This window comes from Astyanax mexicanus, unplaced genomic scaffold, assembly GCF_023375975.1.
Source record: "Astyanax mexicanus isolate ESR-SI-001 unplaced genomic scaffold, AstMex3_surface scaffold_41, whole genome shotgun sequence".
Taxonomy (NCBI): domain Eukaryota; kingdom Metazoa; phylum Chordata; class Actinopteri; order Characiformes; family Acestrorhamphidae; genus Astyanax; species Astyanax mexicanus.
In genome coordinates, this window is record NW_026040051.1 from 101045 (window position 1) to 123244 (window position 22200).

A 22200-nucleotide genomic window follows, 5' to 3' on the forward strand; every position below is an offset into this window, starting at 1 on the left:
TGTAACCCTGTATCAAAGGCTACGTTCACATTACATTGCTCAAATCAGATTTTTTGCTCAGAGTGGATTTAGTTATTTTTACGTAATCTGTATCTGTGTGTAATGTAAACAAATCTGTCCCTGAAACGCCGCCTCACATGCGCTCACTGATATGTGTATAAATGTCTCCTTCTTCACCAACAACAAAAAAGCTCCTATTAGAGAGAGTTTTCTAAAAAAACGTTAAAATATCCAATAAATTAAGTTTCACTTCATGATTATGTCCAACTTGTTACAATCATATATCTTTATGTTTGAAGCCTGAAATGTGGCAAAAGGTTAAAAAAGGGAGCAGACTACTTTTGTAAGGCCCTGTATCTGCCTGTGACACAACTGAGTGTATAACTGAACGTCAGTAATACCTGTAGAAAGGACCGTTAATAATGAAGGAGACGAGGCCCCGTTTCTCCATGCTGGCTTTGTTCCACGTACAGTATGTTTACTTTATTTTTAGAGGAGGTTGAGACACAGTTGTCGTTCTGTGATTGCACTGACCTATGCAATCTGCTCAATGTCACGAGCACACACGAGGACGTGCGTAAAAAACATACCATTTCTGTTCTATTAAAGCAGGATCAGTCATGCATGCCGCGGTCGAGAGGACTGCAGTCGTGAAATAAACCAGATTAATAAAGATCTTCTCAGCCAATCGTGTTCCTCGTCCTGTACATACTGGTGCACCAGAAAGGCTGGATTAAAGAGAGACGAGGCCTGAATACAATGTATATATGCAAAATAATAGATCGATTATAATGTATGCACACAATGTGTAGACTAAACTTCACTATCACAGCACTGCAGAGCCAAGGAGGCCAAAGGGGAATAGTGCATAGAGGAGTAAAGGAGGGGAAGAGGGGAATGAGGTTAGAAGTAGTTACTTAGTTAGAGGTGTTTAAAGAGCTCTGTCTTCAGGAGTTTATTAAAGATCCTGATCTGGTAGTAGAAGGTAGTTAGTGTGTTAGAGGTGTTAGGAGAGTAAGTGCTCTTTGAAGAGCTCTGTCTTCAGGAGTTTATTAAAGATAGTGAGAGATTCTCCTGATCTGGTAGTAGAAGGTAGTTAGTTAGAGGTGTTAGGAGAGTAAGTGCTCTTTGAAGAGCTCTGTCTTCAGGAGTTTATTAAAGATAGTGAGAGATTCTCCTGATCTGGTAGTAGAAGGTAGTTAGTTAGAGGTGTTAGGAGAGTAAGTGCTCTTTAAAGAGCTCTGTCTTCAGGAGTTAATTAACGATAATAAGAGATGCTTCTACTCTGGTAGTGAAAAGTAGTTTGTTTATCAAACTAGCTGCTGATATGAGAACTACACTATAATAAAAGTTAACAAAATATATAATTTTAAAAGGTAGCTTGCAGACCTTTCAGACTTTTAAACCCATTATGATCCACAAACCGTGGTTCAGAACATAATTTGCTTACATGGTTTGTAGTTCCACTAAAAGGGCTTTAAACATGCTTCTGAATTTGACCAAGAAGGACTGAACTATTTTTCACAGTCAAAACAACCTTTTTCAGTTCTTCAGGCTCACAGCAAACTCTGCACCTCTCAGCACTACAAACACTGCCTGAGTAAAGTCTGGCCAACTGTGTGAAATCCACCTAAAGAGCTTCTAATTCTTCTGATATAAGGAAAAATAATCAGCCTTCTTTTAGAACTCATTTAAGTTTACCTGATTTGTGACGATGTTCATCCTGCAGAAACTGCACTAAGTGTAGTGAGGGGAGAGTGAGGGTAGAGTGAGGGTAGAGCATGGTACAGTGAGGTAGAGTGAGGGTAGAGTGAGTGTAGAGCATGGTACAGTGAGGTAGAGTGAGGGTAGAGTGAGTGTAGAGCATGGTAGAGTGAGGTAGAGTGAGGGTAGAGCATGGTACAGTGAGGTAGAGTGAGGGTAGAGTGAGGGTAGAGTGAGTGTAGAGCATGGTAGAGTGAGGTAGAGTGTGGTAAAGTGAGGGCAGAGTGAGCTAGAGTGTGGTAGAGTGAGGGTAGAGTGTGGTAGAGTGTGGTGGAGTGAGGGTAGAGTGAGGATAGAGTGTGGTAGAGTGAGGGTGGAGTGAGGGTGGAGTGTGGTAGAGTGTGGGTAGAGTGAGGGTAGAGTGTGGTAGAGTGTGGTAGAGTGGTAGAGTGAGGGTGGAGTGAGGGTAGAGTGAGGGTAGAGTGTGGTAGAGTGAGGGTAGAGTGAGGGTAGAGTGAGTGGTAGAGTGAGGGTAGAGTGAGTGGTAGAGTGAGGGTGGAGTGAGGGTAGAGTGAGGGTAGAGTGTGGTAGAGTGAGGGTAGAGTGAGGGTAGAGTGAGTGGTAGAGTGAGAGTAGAGTGAGGGTAGAGTGTGGTAGAGTGAGGGGAGAGTGTGGTAGAGTGAGGGTAGAGTGAGGATAGCGTGAGTAGCAGAGTGTGGTGGAGTGAGGGTAGAGTGAGGGTAGAGTGTGGTAGAGTGTGGTTGAGTGAGGGTAGAGTGAGGGTAGAGTGAGTAGCAGAGTGAGGGTAGAGTGAGGGTAGAGTGAAGGTAGAGTGAGGGTAGAGTGAGTAGCAGAGTGAGGGTAGAGTGAGGGTAGAGTGTGGCAGAGTGAGGGTAGAGTGAGGGTAGAGTGTGGTGGAGTGAGGGTAGAGTGAGGGTAGAGTGTGGTAGAGTGACGGTAGAGTGAGGGTAGAGTGGTAGAGTGAGGGTAGAGTGAGGGTAGAGAGTGGTAGAGTGAAGGTAGAGTGAGGGTAGAGTGTGGTAGAGTGAGGGTAGAGAGTGGTAGAGTGAGGGTAGAGTGAGGGTAGAGTGAGGGTAGAGTGTGGTAGAGTGAGGGTAGAGTGTGGTAGAGTGAGGGTAGAGTGAGGGTAGAGTGTGGAAGAGTGAGGGTAGAGTGTGGTAGAGTGAGGGTAGAGTGTGGGAGAGTGAGGGTAGAGTGTGGTAGAGTGAGGGTAGAGTGAGGGTAGAGTGTGGTAGAGTGAGGGTAGAGTGTGGTAGAGTGAGGGTAGAGTGTGGTAGAGTGAGGGTAGAGTGTGGTAGAGTGAGGGTAGAGTGAGGGTAGAGTGAGTAGCAGAGTGAGGGTAGAGTGTGGTAGAGTGAGGGTAGAGTGTGGTAGAGTGAGGGTAGAGTGTGGTGGAGTGAGGGTAGAGTGAGGGTAGAGTGTGGTAGAGTGACGATAGAGTGAGGGTAGAGAGTGGTAGAGTGAGGGTAGAGTGTGGTAGAGTGTGGTAGAGTGTGGTGGAGTGAGGGTATAGTGAGGATAGAGTGAGGATAGAGTGAGGGTGGAGTGAGGGTGGAGTGTGGTAGAGTGTGGGTAGAGTGAGGGTAGAGTGTGGGTAGAGTGAGGGTAGAGTGAGGGTAGAGTGAGAGTAGAGTGAGGGTAGAGTGAGGGTAGAGTGAGTGGTAGAGTGAGGGTAGAGTGAGGGTAGAGTGTGGTAGAGTGACGGGAGAGTGTGGTAGAGTGAGGATAGAGTGAGTAGCAGAGTGTGGTGGAGTGAGGGTAGAGTGAGGGTAGAGTGTGGTAGAGTGAGGGTAGAGTGTGGTAGAGTGAGGGTAGAGTGAGGGTAGAGTGAGTAGCAGAGTGAGGGTAGAGTGAGGGTAGAGTGAAGGTAGAGTGAGGGTAGAGTGAGTAGCAGAGTGAGGGTAGAGTGTGGTAGAGTGAGGGTAGAGTGTGGTAGAGTGAGGGTAGAGTGTGGTGGAGTGAGGGTAGAGTGAGGGTAGAGTGTGGTAGAGTGACGGTAGAGTGTGGTAGAGTGGTAGAGTGAGGGTAGAGTGAGGGTAGAGTGAGGGTAGAGTGTGGTAGAGTGAGGGTAGAGTGAGGGTAGAGTGTGGTAGAGTGAGGGTAGAGTGAGGGTAGAGTGAGGGTAGAGTGTGGTAGAGTGAGGGTAGAGTGAGGGTAGAGTGAGGGTAGAGTGTGGTAGAGTGAGGGTAGAGTGTGGTAGAGTGAGGGTAGAGTGAGTAGCAGAGTGAGAGTAGAGTGTGGTAGAGTGTGGTAGAGTGAGGGTAGAGTGTGGTGGAGTGAGGGTAGAGTGAGGGTAGAGTGTGGTAGAGTGACGATAGAGTGAGGGTAGAGAGTGGTAGAGTGAGGGTAGAGTGAGGGTAGAGTGTGGTAGAGTGAGGGTAGAGTGAGGGTAGAGTGTGGTAGAGTGAGGGTAGAGTGTGGTAGAGTGAGGGTAGAGTGTGGTAGAGTGTGAGAGAGTGAGGGTAGAGTGTCGTAGAGTGAGGGTAGAGTGTGGTAGAGTGAGGGTAGAGTGTGGTGGAGTGAGGGTAGAGTGAGGGTAGAGTGTGGTAGAGTGAGGGTAGAGTGTGGTGGAGTGAGGGTACAGTGAGGGTAGAGTGAGGGTAGAGTGAAGGTAGAGTGTGGTAGAGTGAGGGTAGAGTGTGGTAGAGTGAGGGTAGAGTGAGGGTAGAGTGTGGTAGAGTGAGGGTAGAGTTAGGGTAGAGTGAGGGGAGAGTGAGGGTAGAGTGAGGGAAAGTGAGGTAGAGTGAGGTAGGGTGAGAGTAGCGTGAGGGTAGAGTGAGGGTAGAGCATGGTACAGTGAGGTAGAGTGAGGGTAGAGCATGGTACAGTGAGGTAGAGTGAGGGTAGAGTGAGGGTAGAGTGTGGTAGAGTGAGGGTAGAGTGAGGGTAGAGTGAGGGTAGAGTGAGGGTAGAGTGAGGGTAGAGTGTGGTAGAGTGAGGGTAGAGTGAGGGTAGAGTGTGGTAGAGTGTGGGAGAGTGAGGGTAGAGTGTGGTAGAGTGAGGGTAGAGTGTGGTAGAGTGAGGGTAGAGTGTGGTGGAGTGAGGGTAGAGTGAGGGTAGAGTGTGGTAGAGTGAGGGTAGAGTGAGGGTAGAGTGTGGTAGAGTGAGGGTAGAGTGTGGTGGAGTGAGGGTACAGTGAGGGTAGAGTGAGGGTAGAGTGTGGTAGAGTGAAGGTAGAGTGTGGTAGAGTGAGGGTAGAGTGTGGTAAAGTGAGGGTAGAGTGAGGGTAGAGTGTGGTAGAGTGAGGGTAGAGTGAGGGTAGAGTGAGGGGAGAGTGAGGGGAGAGTGAGGTAGAGTGAGGTAGGGTGAGAGTAGCGTGAGGGTAGAGTGAGGGTAGAGCATGGTACAGTGAGGTAGAGTGAGGGTAGAGTGAGGGTAGAGCATGGTACAGTGAGGTAGAGTGAGGGTAGAGTGTGGTAGAGTGAGGGTAGAGTGTGGTAGAGTGAGGGTAGAGTGTGGTAGAGTGAGGGGAGAGTGTGGTAGAGTGAGGGTAGAGTGAGTAGCAGAGTGTGGTGGAGTGAAGGTAGAGTGAGGGTAGAGTGTGGTAGAGTGAGGGTAGAGTGAGTAGCAGAGTGAGGGTAGAGTGTGGTAGAGTGAGGGTAGAGTGAGGCTAGAGTGTGGTAGAGTGACGGTAGAGTAAGGGTAGAGTGGTAGAGCGAGGGTAGAGTGAGGGTAGAGAGTGGTAGAGTGAGGGTAGAGTGAGGGTAGAGTGTGGTAGAGTGAGGGTAGAGTGAGGGTAGAGTGAGGGTAGAGTATGGTAGAGTGAGGGTAGAGTGAGGGTAGAGTGTGGTAGAGTGAGGGTAGAGTGTGGTAGAGTGAGGGTAGAGTGAGGGTAAAGTGTGGTAGAGTGAGGGTAGAGTGTGGTAGAGTGAGGGTAGAGTGGTAGAGTGAGGGTAGAGTGAGGGTAGAGTGTGGTAGAGTGAGGGTAGAGTGTGGTAGAGTGAGGGTAGAGTGAGGGTAGAGTGTGGTAGAGTGAGGGTAGAGTGAGGGTAGAGTGAGGGTAGAGTGTGGTAGAGTGTGGTAGAGTGAGGGTAGAGTGTGGTAGAGTGAGGGTAGAGTGAGGGTAGAGTGTGGTGGAGTGAGGGTAGAGTGTGGGAGAGTGAGGGTAGAGTGTGGTAGAGTGAGGGTAGAGTGTGGTAGGGTGTGGTAGAGTGAGGTTAGAGTGTGGTGGAGTGAGGGTAGAGTGAGGGTAGAGTGTGGTAGAGTGAGGGTAGAGTGTGGTAGAGTGAGGGTAGAGTGAGGGTAGAGTGTGGTAGAGTGAGGGTAGAGTGTGGTGGAGTGAGGGTAGAGTGGGGGTAGAGTGTGGTAGAGTGAGGGTAGAGTGAGGGTAGAGTTAGGGTAGAGTGAGGGGAGAGTGAGGGTTGAGTGAGGGGAGAGTGAGGTAGAGTGAGGTAGGGTGAGTGTAGAGCATGGTAGAGTGAGGTAGAGTGAGGGTAGAGTGAGGGTAGAGTGTGGTAGAGTGAGGGTAGAGTGAGGATAGAGTGAGGGTAGAGTGAGGGTAGAGTGAGGGTAGAGTGAGGGTAGAGTGAGGGTAGAGTGTGGTAGAGTGAGGGTAGAGTGAGGATAGAGTGAGGGTAGAGTGAGGTAGAGTGAGGGTAGAATGTGGTAGAGTGAGGGTAGAGTGTGGTAGAGTGGTAGAGTGAGGGTAGAGTGTGGTAGAGTGAGGGTAGAGTGAGGGTAGAGTGAGTGGTAGAGTGAGGGTAGAGTGAGGGTAGAGTGAGGGTAGAGTGAGTAGCAGAGTGTGGTGGAGTGAGGGTAGAGTGTGTAGCATTGTGTGGTGGAGTGAGGGTAGAGTGTGGTAGAGTGAGGGTAGAGTGTGGTAGAGTGAGGGTAGAGTGAGGGTAGAGTGTGGTGGAGTGAGGGCAGGGTGTGGTAGAGTGAGGGTAGAGTTTGGTGGAGTGAGGGTAGAGTGAGGGTAGAGTGACGGTAGAGTGAGGGTAGAGTGGTAGAGTGAGGGTAGAGAGTGGTAGAGTGAGGGTAGAGTGAGGGTAGAGTGTGTTAGAGTGAGGGTACAGTGAGGGTAGAGTGAGGGTAGAGTGTGGTAGAGTGAGGGTAGAGTGTGGTAGAGTGAGGGTAGAGTGAGGGTAGAGTGTGGTAGAGTGAGGGTAGAGTGTGGTAGAGTGTGGGAGAGTGAGGGTAGAGTGTGGTAGAGTGAGGGTAGAGTGAGAGTAGAGTGTGGTAGAGTGAGGGTAGAGTGAGGGTAGAGTGAGGGTAGAGTGTGGTAGAGTGAGGGTAGAGTGTGGTAGAGTGAGGGTAGAGTGAGGGTAGAGTGTGGTAGAGTGAGGGTAGAGTGAGGGTAGAGTGTGGTAGAGTGAGGGTAGAGTGAGGGTAGAGTGAGTTAGAGTGAGGGTAGAGTGAGGGTAGAGTGAGGTAGAGTGAGGGTAGAGTGAGTTAGAGTGAGGGTAGAGTGTGGTAGAGTGAGGGTAGAGTGAGGGTAGAGTGAGGTAGAGTGAGAGTAGAGTGAGGGTAGAGTGAGGGTAGAGTGAGGTAGAGTGAGGATAGAGTGAGAGTAGAGTGAGGGTAGAGTGTGGTAGAGTGAGGGTAGAGTGTGGTAGAGTGTGTTTGACTGGCGGTTGAGTGTGGTTAGAATGTTTAGCAGTGGGGGTAAAGTGTGGGTAGGATCAGGGGTAAAGGGGTAGAGAGTGATACAGGGGGAGTAGAGTAGTAGGGGTAGAGCGGGGGTAGAGTGATACAGGGAGAGTAGATTAGTAGGGGTAGAGTGGGGGTAGAGAGTGATACAGGGGAAGTAGTGTAGTGGGGGTAGAGCGGGGGTAGAGAGTGATACAGGAGTGATACAGGGGGAGTAGAGTATTAGGAGTAGAGTGGGGGTAGAGAGTGATACAGGGGAAGTAGAGTAGTGGGGGTAGAGCGGGGGTAGAGAGTGATACAGGAGTGATACAGGGGAAGTAGAGTAGTGGGAGTAGAGTGGGGGTAGAGAGTGATACAGGGGAGTAGAGTATTAGGAGTAGAGCGGGGTTAGAGAGTGATACAGGGGGAGTAGAGTAGTAGGGGTAGAATGGGGGTAGAGAGTATTACAGGGGGAGTAGAGTAGTAGGAGTAGAGCGGGGGTAGAGCGTGGTGGAGGGGGAGTAGAGTAGTGGGGGTAGAGCGGGGGTAGAGTAGTAGGAGTAGAGCGGGGGTAGAGAGTGATACAGGGGGAGTAGAGTAGTAGGAGTAGAGCGGGGGTAGAGAGTGATACAGGGGGAGTAGAGTAGTAGGGGTAGAGTGGGGTAGAGAGTATTACAAGGGGAGTAGAGTAGTAGGAGTAGAGCGGGGGTAGAGTAGTAGGAGTAGAGCGGGGGTAGAGAGTGATACAGGGGGAGTAGAGTAGTAGGAGTAGAGCGGGGGTAGAGAGTGATACAGGGGGAGTAGAGTAGTAGGAGTAGAGCGGGGGTAGAGAGTGATACAGGGGGAGTAGATTAGTAGGAGTAGAGCGGGGGTAGAGAGTGATACAGGGGGTGTAGAGTAGTAGGAGTAGAGCGGAGGTAGAGAGTGATACAGGGGGAGTAGAGTAGAGTGAGGGTAGAGTGAGGGTAGAGTGAGGGTAGAGTGTGGTAGAGTGAGGGTAGAGTGTGGTGGAGTGAGGGTAGAGTGAGGGTATAGTGTGGTAGAGTGAGGGTATAGTGTGGTAGAGTGAGGGTAGAGTGAGGTAGAGTGAGGGTAGAGTGAGTAGCAGAGTGTGGTGGAGTGAAGGTAGAGTGAGGGTAGAGTGTGGTAGAGTGAGGGTAGAGTGAGTAGCAGAGTGAGGGTAGAGTGTGGTAGAGTGAGGGTAGAGTGAGGCTAGAGTGTGGTAGAGTGACGGTAGAGTAAGGGTAGAGTGGTAGAGCGAGGGTAGAGTGAGGGTAGAGAGTGGTAGAGTGAGGGTAGAGTGAGGGTAGAGTGTGGTAGAGTGAGGGTAGAGTGAGGGTAGAGTATGGTAGAGTGAGGGTAGAGTGAGGGTAGAGTGTGGTAGAGTGAGGGTAGAGTGTGGTAGAGTGAGGGTAGAGTGAGGGTAGAGTGTGGTAGAGTGAGGGTAGAGTGTGGTAGAGTGAGGGTAGAGTGGTAGAGTGAGGGTAGAGTGAGGGTAGAGTGTGGTAGAGTGAGGGTAGAGTGTGGTAGAGTGAGGGTAGAGTGAGGGTAGAGTGTGGTAGAGTGAGGGTAGAGTGAGGGTAGAGTGAGGGTAGAGTGAGGGTAGAGTGTGGTAGAGTGAGGGTAGAGTGAGGGTAGAGTGTGGTAGAGTGAGGGTAGAGTGAGGGTAGAGTGAGGGTAGAGTGAGGGTAGAGTGTGGTGGAGTGAGGGTAGAGTGTGGGAGAGTGAGGGTAGAGTTAGGGTAGAGTGAGGGGAGAGTGAGGGTTGAGTGAGGGGAGAGTGAGGTAGAGTGAGGTAGGGTGAGTGTAGAGCATGGTAGAGTGAGGTAGAGTGAGGGTAGAGTGAGGGTAGAGTGAGGGTAGAGTGTGGTAGAGTGAGGGTAGAGTGAGGGTAGAGTGTGGTAGAGTGAGGGTAGAGTGAGGATAGAGTGAGGGTAGAGTGTGGTAGAGTGAGGGTAGAGTGAGGGTAGAGTGTGGTAGAGTGAGGGTAGAGTGAGGGTAGAGTGTGGTAGAGTGAGGGTAGAGTGAGGGTAGAGTGAGTTAGAGTGAGGGTAGAGTGAGGGTAGAGTGAGGTAGAGTGAGGGTAGAGTGAGTTAGAGTGAGGGTAGAGTGTGGTAGAGTGAGGGTAGAGTGAGGGTAGAGTGAGGGTAGAGTGAGGTAGAGTGAGAGTAGAGTGAGGGTAGAGTGAGGGTAGAGTGAGGTAGAGTGAGGATAGAGTGAGAGTAGAGTGAGGGTAGAGTGAGGGTAGAGTGTGGTAGAGTGAGGGTAGAGTGTGGTAGAGTGTGTTTGACTGGCGGTTGAGTGTGGTTAGAATGTTTAGCAGTGGGGGTAATGCGTGGGTAGGATCAGGGGTAAAGGGGTAGAGAGTGATACAGGGGGAGTAGAGTAGTAGGGGTAGAGCGGGGGTAGAGTGATACAGGGGGAGTAGATTAGTAGGGGTAGAGTGGGGGTAGAGAGTGATACAGGGGAAGTAGAGTAGTGGGGGTAGAGCGGGGGTAGAGAGTGATACAGGAGTGATACAGGGGGAGTAGAGTATTAGGAGTAGAGTGGGGGTAGAGAGTGATACAGGGGAAGTAGAGTAGTGGGGGTAGAGCGGGGGTAGAGAGTGATACAGGAGTGATACAGGGGAAGTAGAGTAGTGGGAGTAGAGTGGGGGTAGAGAGTGATACAGGGGAGTAGAGTATTAGGAGTAGAATGGGGGTAGAGAGTATTACAGGGGGAGTAGAGTAGTAGGAGTAGAGCGGGGGTAGAGCGTGGTGGAGGGGGAGTAGAGTAGTGGGGGTAGAGCGGGGGTAGAGTAGTAGGAGTAGAGCGGGGGTAGAGAGTGATACAGGGGGAGTAGAGTAGTAGGAGTAGAGCGGGGGTAGAGAGTGATACAGGGGGAGTAGAGTAGTAGGGGTAGAGTGGGGTAGAGAGTATTACAAGGGGAGTAGAGTAGTAGGAGTAGAGCGGGGGTAGAGTAGTAGGAGTAGAGCGGGGGTAGAGAGTGATACAGGGGGAGTAGAGTAGTAGGAGTAGAGCGGGGGTAGAGAGTGATACAGGGGGAGTAGAGTAGTAGGAGTAGAGCGGGGGTAGAGAGTGATACAGGGGGAGTAGAGTAGTAGGAGTAGAGCGGGGGTAGAGAGTGATACAGGGGGTGTAGAGTAGTAGGAGTAGAGCGGAGGTAGAGAGTGATACAGGGGGAGTAGAGTAGAGTGAGGGTAGAGTGAGGGTAGAGTGAGGGTAGAGTGTGGTAGAGTGAGGGTAGAGTGTGGTGGAGTGAGGGTAGAGTGAGGGTATAGTGTGGTAGAGTGAGGGTAGAGTGAGGGTAGAGTGTGGTAGAGTGAGGGTAGAGTGAGGTAGAGTGAGGGTAGAGTGTGGTAGAATGAGGATAGAGTGAGAGTAGAGTGAGGGTAGAGTGTGGTAGAGTGAGAGTAGAGTGTGGTAGAATGAGGATAGAGTGAGAGTAGAGTGAGGGTAGAGTGTGGTAGAGTGAGGGTAGAGTGTGGTAGAGTGAGGATAGAGTGAGAGTAGAGTGAGGGTAGAGTGTGGTAGAGTGAGGGTAGAGTGTGGTGGAGTGAGGGTAGAGTGTGGTAGAGTGAGGATAGAGTGAGAGTAGAGTGAGGGTAGAGTCAGGGTAGAGTGAGGGTAGAGTGTGGTAGAGTGAGGGTAGAGTGTGGTAGAGTGAGGGTAGAGTGAGGGTAGAGTGTGGTAGAGTGAGGTAGAGTGAGGGTAGAGTGAGGGTAGAGTGTGGTAGAGTGAGGTAGAGTGAGGGTAGAGTGAGGGTAGAGTGTGGTAGAGTGAGGGTAGAGTGTGGTAGAGTGTGGTTGACTGGGGGTTGAGTGTGGTTAGAGCGTTTAGCAGTGGGGGTAAAGCGTGGGTAGAGCGGGGTAGAGAGTGATACAGGGGGAGTAGAGTAGTAGGAGTAGAGCGGGGGTAGAGAGTGATACAGGGGGAGTAGAGTAGTAGGAGTAAAGCGGGGGTAGAGCAGGGGTAGAGCGTGGTGGAGGGGGAGTAGAGTAGTGGGGGTAGAGTGGGGGTAGAGAGTGATACAGGGGGAGTAGAGTAGTAGGAGTAAAGCGGGGGTAGAGCTGGGGTAGAGCGTGGTGGAGGGGGAGTAGAGTAGTGGGGGTAGAGTGGGGGTAGAGAGTGATACAGGGGGAGTAGAGTAGTAGGAGTAGAGCGGGGGTAGAGCGGGGTAGAGAGTGATACAGGGGGAGTACAGTAGTAGGGGTAGAGTGGGGGTAGAGAGTGAGACAGGGGGAGTAGAGTAGTAGGAGTAAAGCGGGGGTAGAGCTGGGGTAGAGCGTGGTGGAGGGGGAGTAGAGTAGTGGGGGTAGAGTGGGGGTAGAGAGTGATACAGGGGGAGTAGAGTAGTAGGAGTAGAGCGGGGGTAGAGCGGGGTAGAGAGTGATACAGGGGGAGTAGAGTAGTAGGGGTAGAGTGAGGGTAGAGAGTGATACAGGGGGAGTAGAGTAGTAGGGGTAGAGCGGGGGTAGAGTGATACAGGGGGAGTAGATTAGTAGGGGTAGAGTGGGGGTAGAGAGTGATACAGGGGAAGTAGAGTAGTGGGGGTAGAGCGGGGGTAGAGAGTGATACAGGAGTGATACAGGGGGAGTAGAGTATTAGGAGTAGAGTGGGGGTAGAGAGTGATACAGGGGAAGTAGAGTAGTGGGGGTAGAGCGGGGGTAGAGAGTGATACAGGAGTGATACAGGGGAAGTAGAGTAGTGGGAGTAGAGTGGGGGTAGAGAGTGATTCAGGGGAGTAGAGTATTAGGAGTAGAGCGGGGTTAGAGAGTGATACAGGGGGAGTAGAGTAGTAGGGGTAGAATGGGGGTAGAGAGTATTACAGGGGGAGTAGAGTAGTAGGAGTAGAGCGGGGGTAGAGCGTGGTGGAGGGGGAGTAGAGTAGTGGGGGTAGAGCGGGGGTAGAGTAGTAGGAGTAGAGCTGGGGTAGAGAGTGATACAGGGGGAGTAGAGTAGTAGGGGTAGAGTGGGGTAGAGAGTATTACAAGGGGAGTAGAGTAGTAGGAGTAGAGCGGGGGTAGAGTAGTAGGAGTAGAGCGGGGGTAGAGAGTGATACAGGGGGAGTAGAGTAGTAGGAGTAGAGCGGGGGTAGAGAGTGATACAGGGGGAGTAGAGTAGTAGGAGTAGAGCGGGGGTAGAGAGTGATACAGGGGGAGTAGAGTAGTAGGAGTAGAGCGGGGGTAGAGAGTGATACAGGGGGTGTAGAGTAGTAGGAGTAGAGCGGAGGTAGAGAGTGATACAGGGGGAGTAGAGTAGAGTGAGGGTAGAGTGAGGGTAGAGTGAGGGTAGAGTGTGGTAGAGTGAGGGTAGAGTGTGGTGGAGTGAGGGTAGAGTGAGGGTATAGTGTGGTAGAGTGAGGGTATAGTGTGGTAGAGTGAGGGTAGAGTGAGGTAGAGTGAGGGTAGAGTGTGGTAGAATGAGGATAGAGTGAGAGTAGAGTGAGGGTAGAGTGAGAGTAGAGTGTGGTAGAATGAGGATAGAGTGAGAGAGTGTAGTGAGGGTAGAGTGAGGGTAGAGTGTGGTAGAGTGAGGGTAGAGTGTGGTAGAGTGAGGATAGAGTGAGAGTAGAGTGAGGGTAGAGTGTGGTAGAGTGAGGGTAGAGTGTGGTGGAGTGAGGGTAGAGTGTGGTAGAGTGAGGATAGAGTGAGAGTAGAGTGAGGGTAGAGTGAGGGTAGAGTGAGGGTAGAGTGTGGTAGAGTGAGGGTAGAGTGTGGTAGAGTGAGGGTAGAGTGAGGGTAGAGTGTGGTAGAGTGAGGTAGAGTGAGGGTAGAGTGAGGGTAGAGTGTGGTAGAGTGAGGTAGAGTGAGGGTAGAGTGAGGGTAGAGTGTGGTAGAGTGAGGGTAGAGTGTGGTAGAGTGTGGTTGACTGGGGGTTGAGTGTGGTTAGAGCGTTTAGCAGTGGGGGTAAAGCGTGGGTAGGATCGGGGTAAAGGGGTAGAGAGTGATACAGGGGGAGTAGAGTAGTAGGAGTAGAGCGGGGGTAGAGAGTGATACAGCGGGAGTAGAGTAGTAGGGGTAGAGTTGGGGTAGAGAGTATTACAGGGGGAGTAGAGTAGTAGGAGTAGAGCGGGGGTAGAGAGTGATACAGGGGAGTAGAGTAGTAGGAGTAGAGCGGGGGTAGAGAGTGATACAGGGGGAGTAGAGTAGTAGGAGTAGAGCGGGGGTAGAGAGTGATACATGGGGAGTAGAGTAGTAGGAGTAGAGCGGGGTAGAGAGTGATACAGGGGGAGTAGAGTAGTAGGGGTAGAGTGGGGGTAGAGAGTGATACAGGGGGAGTAGAGTAGTAGGAGTAGAGCGGGGGTAGAGAGTGATACAGGGGGAGTAGAGTAGTAGGAGTAAAGCGGGGGTAGAGCAGGGGTAGAGCGTGGTGGAGGGGGAGTAGAGTAGTGGGGGTAGAGTGGGGGTAGAGAGTGATACAGGGGGAGTAGAGTAGTAGGAGTAAAGCGGGGGTAGAGCTGGGGTAGAGCGTGGTGGAGGGGGAGTAGAGTAGTGGGGGTAGAGTGGGGGTAGAGAGTGATACAGGGGGAGTAGAGTAGTAGGAGTAGAGCGGGGGTAGAGCGGGGTAGAGAGTGATACAGGGGGAGTAGAGTAGTGGGGGTAGAGTGGGGGTAGAGAGTGATACAGGGGGAGTAGAGTAGTAGGAGTAAAGCGGGGGTAGAGCTGGGGTAGAGCGTGGTGGAGGGGGAGTAGAGTAGTGGGGGTAGAGTTGGGGTAGAGAGTGATACAGGGGGAGTAGAGTAGTAGGAGTAGAGCTGGGGTAGAGCGGGGTAGAGAGTGATACAGGGGGAGTAGAGTAGTAGGGGTAGAGTGGGGGTAGAGAGTGATACAGGGGGAGTAGAGTAGTAGGAGTAGAGCGGGGGTAGAGCGGGGTAGAGTAGTAGGAGTAGAGCGGGGGTAGAGAGTGATACAGGGGGAGTAGAGTAGTAGGAGTAAAGCGGGGGTAGAGCGGTAGAGCGTGGTGGAGGGGGAGTAGAGTAGTGGGGGTAGAGTGGGGGTAGAGAGTGATACAGGGGAGTAGAGTAGTAGGAGTAGAGCGGGGTAGAGAGTGATACAGGGGGAGTAGAGTAGTAGGGGTAGAGTGGGAGTAGAGAGTGATACAGGGGGAGTAGAGTAGTAGGAGTAGAGCGGGGGTAGAGCGGGGTAGAGTAGTAGGAGTAGAGCGGGGGTAGAGAGTGATACAGGGGGAGTAGAGTAGTAGGAGTAGAGCGGGGGTAGAGCGGGGGTAGAGCGTGGTGGAGGGGGAGTAGAGTATTGGGAGTAGAGTGGGGGTAGAGAGTGATACATGGGGAGTAGAGTAGTAGGAGTAGAGCGGGGTAGAGAATGATACAGGGGGAGTAGAGTAGTAGGAGTAAAGCGGGGGTAGAGCGTGGTGGAGGGGGAGTAGAGTTGTGGGGGTAGAGCGGGGGGTAGAGAGTGATATAGGGGTAGAGCGGGGATAGAGTGGGGTGGAGGGGGAGTAGAGTAGTAGGAGTAGAGCGTTGGTAGAGAGTGATACAGGGGGAGTAGAGTAGTAGGAGGAGAGCGGGGTAGAGAGTGATACAGGGGGAGTAGAGTAGTAGGGGTAGAGTGGGGGTAGAGAGTATTACAGGGGGAGTAGAGTAGTAGGAGTAGAGCGGGGGTAGAGAGTGATACAGGGGAGTAGAGTAGTAGGAGTAGAGCGGGGGTAGAGAGTGATACAGGGGAGTAGAGTAGTAGGAGTAGAGCGGGGGTAGAGAGTGATACAGGGGGAGTAGAGTAGTAGGAGTAGAGCGGGGTAGAGAGTGATACAGGGGGAGTAGAGTAGTAGGGGTAGAGTGGGGGTAGAGAGTGATACAGGGGGAGTAGAGTAGTAGGAGTAGAGCGGGGGTAGAGAGTGATACAGGGGGAGTAGAGTAGTAGGAGTAAAGTGGGGGTAGAGCAGGGGTAGAGCGTGGTGGAGGGGGAGTAGAGTAGTGGGGGTAGAGAGTGATACAGGGGGAGTAGAGTAGTAGGAGTAAAGCGGGGGTAGAGCGTGGTGGAGGGGGAGTAGAGTAGTGGGGGTAGAGTGGGGGTAGAGAGTGATACAGGGGGAGTAGAGTAGTAGGAGTAGAGCGGGGTAGAGAGTGATACAGGGGGAGTAGAATAGTAGGGGTTTAGTGGGGGTAGAGAGTGATACAGGGGGAGGAGATTAGTAGGAGTAGAGCGGGGGTAGAGCGGGGTAGAGTAGTAGGAGTAGAGTGGGGGTAGAGAGTGATACAGGGGGAGGAGAGTAGTAGGAGTAGAGCGGGGTAGAGAGTGATACAGGGGGAGTAGAGTAGTAGGGGTAGAGTGGGGGTAGAGAGTGATACAGGGGGAGTAGAGTAGTAGGAGTAGAGCGGGGGTAGAGCGGGGGTAGAGCGTGGTGGAGGGGGAGTAGAGTAGTGGGGGTAGAGTGGGGGTAGAGAGTGATACAGGGGGAGTAGAGTAGTAGGAGTAGAGCGGGGGTAGAGCGGGGTAGAGAGTGATACAGGGGGAGTAGAGTAGTAGTAGTAAAGCGGGGGTAGAGCGTGGTGGAGGGGGAGTAGAGTTGTGGGGGTAGAGTGGGGGTAGAGAGTGATACAGGGGGAGTAGAGTAGTAGGAGTAAAGCGGGGGTAGAGCGTGGTGGAGGGGGAGTAGAGTTGTGGGGGTAGAGCGGGGGGTAGAGAGTGATATAGGGGTAGAGCGGGGTGGAGGGGGAGTAGAGTAGTAGGAGTAGAGCGGTGGTAGAGAGTGATACAGGGGGAGTAGAGTAGTAGGAGTAGAGCGGTGGTAGAGAGTGATACAGGGGGAGTAGAGTAGTAGGGGTAGAGTGGGGGTAGAGAGTGATATAGGGATAGAGCGGGGGTAGAGCGGGGTGGAGGGGGAGTAGAGTATTGGGGGTAGAGAGTGATACAGGGGGAGTAGAGTAGTAGGGGTAGAGCGGGGGTAGAGCGGTGGTAGAGCGGGGTGGAGGGGGGTACAGTGTTGTAGAGCATTATTAACAGCATTATTATACTTGTACATATCGTACACTCCATAAACTGAATGAGATGGATGAGGATTGGTTAATTGTGTAAATGTGTCTCAGATTGAAGCTCCTGATGGTGTTGGATTGGTTCTCTCTGCTGGTTCAGGTTAATTCTGGTTCTCTCTGCTGGTTCAGATTAATTCTGGTTCTCTCTGCTGGTTCAGGTTAATTCTGGTTCTCTCTGCAGCGTCTCGGCGCTGAGGGTTCTTTAAATAAGATATCAAACACTCCTGGAAGACAGGCGGATCTTCCTCGCTCTGTCCGAGGCATCAATCACCCGGAGCGGGATTGGGATTCAGGTGCGGTGGCGTAACCCGGCAGAGCTGCGGGAGTTGAGTAACCTTGAGTCCGGTGGAGGTCAGGAGCACAGCTGAACGCAGGGTGGAGAATGCGCGCCTGTGTTAGGACTCTCCTCTGATCAATAAAATCACTCTGATGATACGGAGCGCTCATATCTAATGCTTTTAGACTCAGACAGCACTGCAGCTTTAAAGAGCCGTCCCTTTCTGGATCCATCATTCTGTGTTTCTTTCCCTGAAGACAGTTTAGAGGCTGCTATTAAATCAGCACCTGTACGTGACTCATACCTGAGCTTCACTGTTCAGAAGTTAAAAGTCTGTTTGATGAAAATTGGATTCCCCTCAGTTTGTAAAATAGTGGGGTTTTGTAGTAAATGTAAATATTGTTACAGTGTCAGTACACACCATTCCCTCCACTCCTGTTGTCCAGTTCAAGTAAAGTTTCAAGTAAACTTTTTCGGCATTTTCTGTTATAAGACAAATCAAACAATGATGTTTTTGATGATGCACTCAGATCTCTTCATTTATTAACTTTTTAAACCTTTTTTTCCCTGCTGGGATTTAAAGTGTTCAGTGTGTTTATTCAGATTCATTTTTTTTGTTTTTTTTTTGGAATTTTTATTTTGGTGCATACATTTTTTATCCCTAGTTCTGGAGGCCTCCTGTCCTGCACATTTCAGAGGATTACCTGCTTTATCACATCACCTGCAGCTCTGTAAGGAGTTGTAAATGAGCTGAATCAGATGTACTGGAGGTATGAAAAGCAGTAAATGTACAGGCCAGGGTTCCTCAAAGACCAAGTCTAGTGAAACAGTAAACTACACTACAGGATAATCTGGGTAATTTTGTGCCCGCTTTGCTTCTTCTCAAAATCACAAAATATTTCAGGGTGATCCTAAACAGTGATCTTTCCAAATTGTCCTGCAGAGTCAAAAATCCAATCTATAGTGTTCTCCCAGAGCAGCCTGGGTCCTCAAAAATATATAACCTGTTTAATATTTACAGATCAGTATCCTGTAGTTGGGATGAGCACCGATTCTCTGGTGCACAACACAACACAGATATCATGCCTGACAGACTGTCAGCCAATGAGAGCCGAGCTGAAATGAACTTTTCAGTTAACGTACATTCAGCAGGGTTCATACATACATACATACATACATACTGTCACGTCCTGGTCCTGTTTCTGTCTGTTCTCATGTCTCTGTGTTATTTCCCCACGTGACCCCTGTGATTCTTGACACATACATACAGTACATACATACATACATACATACATGTATATGATGCATACACACATGGGTAAACACACACAAACAAGCATTGGTGGCATAAAATAGAACCAGAAATACTTATTTTCAAATTCATATTTGATACGTTTCAGTATAAAAGTATAATAGGTTTACTATCATTACTTTTCTGGATAATAACCTACAAGTAATACTGGGCTTCATTAAAATCACTATAAAACACATGATAACCAATGTTATATCTGATTTATAGTAAAAGTGAAATAATTTTAGTTTGAACTATAGCAGCTACACATTCATAACATGTATGCAGGTTATAGGCTATGTGGAGTCCTATAGCTGGTTCTCATTATTTATTCACAGACTTGAATGACCCAGTGTTCCCGTGTTCTGCAAAATAAAACAACATGCCTCCTCAAGCACCTCTGTACTCTGTAAAACAGCAAATATATATTTTTTACAGGATTTGACAGACTACTGTCTCACCTTAGACCTGTGTCTGTCTTATGTTTTCCTTTTTTTTGTTCCTTCCTGCTCCTGTCCTCAGTTCTCTTGTTTTGTTTACGTCCCCATGTGCTCCATGTGCTTCACATGGCTCTGTTTTTATTTTGGTCTTGTCTCCGCCTTAGCCCCACCTGTCATCTGTAATCTCTCCTGTCTCATTTGTAACCCCGCCCCCTCGTTACTTCCACAGGTGTTCCTTGTGCGTGTCTGTTCATAAATACCCTATGTGTTCTCTGCCTTGCTTTTTGTTTGTGTGTGTGACCTGCAGTCTTTGTCAGCTCTAGTCTTATACCCTGTCTTAGTAGATTCCAGTCTTTTGTATGATTTCTTTTTTTTCTGTGTGTGTAAGTTTAGTTTCTGGTTTGTTTTCTTTAGTTTGTTCCTTTGTTTGCTTATTTTCCCTGTTTTATTAGTCTTATGGTTAATCCTTTGTTTTATAGTCTTTATAGTTTTGTAGTGTTTGTTAAAAAAAGGTAAAAGGTAAAAGGCACTGGACTGACATGTTATGTTACTGGTGTATTTAAATGGCACTAAAGTCACTACAAATATCTGTTTTAAATGACACAATCCTACTTCCCCGATTTAAAATAGTCCTGTCTGATGTTTAAACTGTACAGTTGGACACAAAGTCGTTGTAAATTTTAGGTTATTTTTTTTTTTCAGTCAAACTACCAGTTTAAGAGAAATCAGATTAACTACAGTGTTATGGTCAGGCAGTACTATTTCCAGCAGTTTTAATATCAGGTTAATGTTGGTTGTAGGTGAGTGAAGGTTCAATTAGAGCACGGTCCCAAACTAGCACACATGCTCCCAAATTACAGCTCATAAGGTGAAAGAGAGAGAGAGAGAGAGAGAGAGAGAGAGAGAAGGTTGGTCTGATCACCTCAATGTCAGACTTTAATAGCCTCATCCATATTAGATTAGTAAAGATTAGTATATATATATATATACACACACACACACACACATCACCTCCAATAGGTAAATTAAGCACATACACCACAGAAATCCTCCAGATTGCACTTTCTCCATCCATCATTCTGAGATACAGCTCTTTATTGTAAGTCAACAGGGGTCATGACCCATCTGCAGCTATGCAGCTCCATACACAGCAGGGGGCGCTGCACTCTATTGTATCTCACTCCTATGATAACTTTTACAATTTATGTTTTTGTGCCACAGTAGCCTTTCTGTCAGCTCCACACAGACAGAATAGCCTTTATCATTCTCTAGTAAGCCTCCAGCTCTGTGGTTTGGTGGCCCGTCCTTGTGCCTGGGCTCCAGCCCAGTGGTCTGGACATAATGATCTGACCCTGGTCAAAGTGTTTCAGGTCTTCAAACTGACCGTTTCTCCACTTCCCACACATCGACTCTGAAAAGTCATCTGTTCATTACTGTCTATCACAGAAATCAGACCTCATACTCATATGCAAGAGGACCTAATAGTTTGGTTCATTTGTGTGTGTGTGTGTGTGTGTGTGTTATTGTGTTTTACAGTTGAACTATGCAGAGTCCAGGCTGAGTCAGTTGGAGGGGTGTCACTGTGAGCGGACCTGCAGCGTGAACACCGTGGTTTATCGTGATAAAGAGATCTGGACGGAACCAGAGAACTGCAGAACCTGCTCCTGCATGGTGAGGAGAAACATTTCTACTGAACTTTTGTGCTTTTCAGCCTCTGTGTTGCAGCGGTAGAGTGGCTGATTTTTCACCAAGATCTTGCAGCAGCATTGATGATGTCTGACCAACCATTGCACAAAGCAGCTCTTCTCCAGCACATCCCAAAGATTCTCAATGAGGTTAAGGTCTGGACTCTGTGGTGAACTCTCTCAATCCATGTGTGAAAATGATAAATGATGATCTCACGCTCCCTGAATCACTATTTCCTATTGATGGAATAACCTGGTCTATATTCAGTATATTTAGGTAGAGTCAGCTGACCTCATTCTTTCAGCACATACTGTTGCTGAACCTAAACCTGCAGACCAACTGCAGCATCAACCAACCCCACATTATTTACTTACTTAAATCCAGGTGGAGACTTTTTTTTGTTTTGTCCAGGCAGTGTAGAATAAGATATTCAGGTGTGTATGTAGTAGTAGATCATTCTGGTTTAGCTGCAAACAGCATTACATGTGCAGTGAGCTTTCTAAACGTGTGCATGCTAAAATAGTTTTTATAGTGTGAAGAAATAGTTGGAGAGCTGTTTGCAGCAGCTTTTTGTTTTTATTAGAGTGCTCTGCCAGTTGACTGTATTAGTGTCTGTTGTCTTCCAGAACGGAGTGGTTGAGTGTCGGAGAATATTCTGTCCACCTGCCAACTGTTCTGAGGAGTTCCTGCCTGTGCATGTGGAGGGGATGTGCTGTAAGAAGTGCAGACGTAAGTACAGGAGCGCCAGCGTGTCCTCCCCGCTCTGCTGTTTTCCCATTCTCTCTCTCTCTCTCTCGCTCTCTCGCGCTCCAGTCAGCCGTGCACGGTCAGTGGGGGAGATGGTGGGGATTGTTCTCTGCCAAAGGCGTGTAATTGCTGTAGGCTTTGATGAGGGCTAATCAATTCAAGTCCATTAGCCGAGCGGAAGAGCAGAACGCGGCCCTGGCTTCCGCTGCTCTCGCGCTTTTGTAGCTGATTGGCTCTCGTCTCTACTGACGGATCGCTCTCAACAGGTGCAGCCCGGGGGGTGAGGGGGTGAAGGAGCTGGGTGGAGGTACCGGGCGCACCTTTACCCGGTCAATTCTCTACACTCACTGCCGGTCTCTGGTTCCACCGCGCACGCTGCTGCAGCTCGTGTGGTGAAATTGGCCACAGGAATCGAGCAGTTCACTCAAAGGTCACTCCGTACAAAACGACTCTCAGAAACGACTCCATCTCTCTTTTGTCACTGATGAGCCAAGTCTAATAGAACTAAGCCTATTCAAATTGTGAGCTTCTCATTTTCCTATTATGCTCTTTGGCTCCTTTTCAGTCCTATTCAATAAAAAAACCCATCATTATCTCTGTTTGCAGCTAAATGCTCCTACCTGGACCGGACGCTCTCGGAAGGTCAGCGCACTCTGCTGCAGGGCTGCAAAGAATGCAAGGTAAACTCCCCCCTGTCCGGTCTTAATAGCTGGGTTATTTTAATTAGATGTCAGCTTTAAATGGTTGTTCTCCCCCAGTAATGACTCTGATCTTTTTTGTGTAGCCTGAACTGGATCTTAATTAGAAGTTATTTATGAAGATTTGAGCTGTAAATCAGAGCGAACAAAGGAACTCAGTGGGTGCGGTTTAATGAGGATCTTAATAAAAGTAATTATTTTACTGACAACAGGAGGTACTGTGAATGACTGTTTCAATTAATCAATTCAGTGTTCTTTTTAGAGAATATGTATTTCTTTAAAACTGCTAATTAAACATATTCTAATTCAGATTAACTGAATTAAATTAATGTTTACCAAGCCAACAGTGCTGGCTCATACTGTAGGCTTTTTAAGCAGTAGATTAAAGGGGATTTATTATGCAAAACCTCTTGGGTCTCAAATGTCCCTGTAAACAACTTCAACCAATTGGTTTTCTGTAAAAGAGTTTAGTGTCAGGAAGTTATATATGCTTCTATGAGGCTTTGATGCATCTCCTTTATTGTGATGTCATAATAAGGAAACCTGCATAGAAACACCCTGACACCACCTGTCAGCCATCAACCCCCACCAGAACCCCACCAACAAGATCAGTTCAAGATGGCCGCCATGTCACTTTGCTGGTTTATGATGCACACAAAATACATAAATGTACAATATACATAAAATGCCAAGTGTTATGGCTACAGGCAAAGAAAAGTCTCACCTTTTAGATTATCTAGAACTTTTAAATAATGATTTTTTTTCCTTTTTCTA

The 22200-nt window shown here is 49.2% G+C and overlaps 1 protein-coding gene across 1 annotated transcript in view; it reads left to right on the top strand.

The window, feature by feature from the left end:
- Positions 1–22200, top strand: part of LOC103038855 (protein kinase C-binding protein NELL1) — a gene marked incomplete at its 5' end in the record, with an annotated part of 349348 nt that overhangs the window by 83712 nt on the left and 243436 nt on the right. The window contains 3 exons of the mRNA XM_049473634.1: positions 19832–19966; positions 20608–20710; positions 21335–21408. Coding sequence (XP_049329591.1) covers positions 19832–19966; positions 20608–20710; positions 21335–21408 — 312 coding nt within the window. The remainder of the gene's footprint in view (positions 1–19831; positions 19967–20607; positions 20711–21334; positions 21409–22200) is intronic.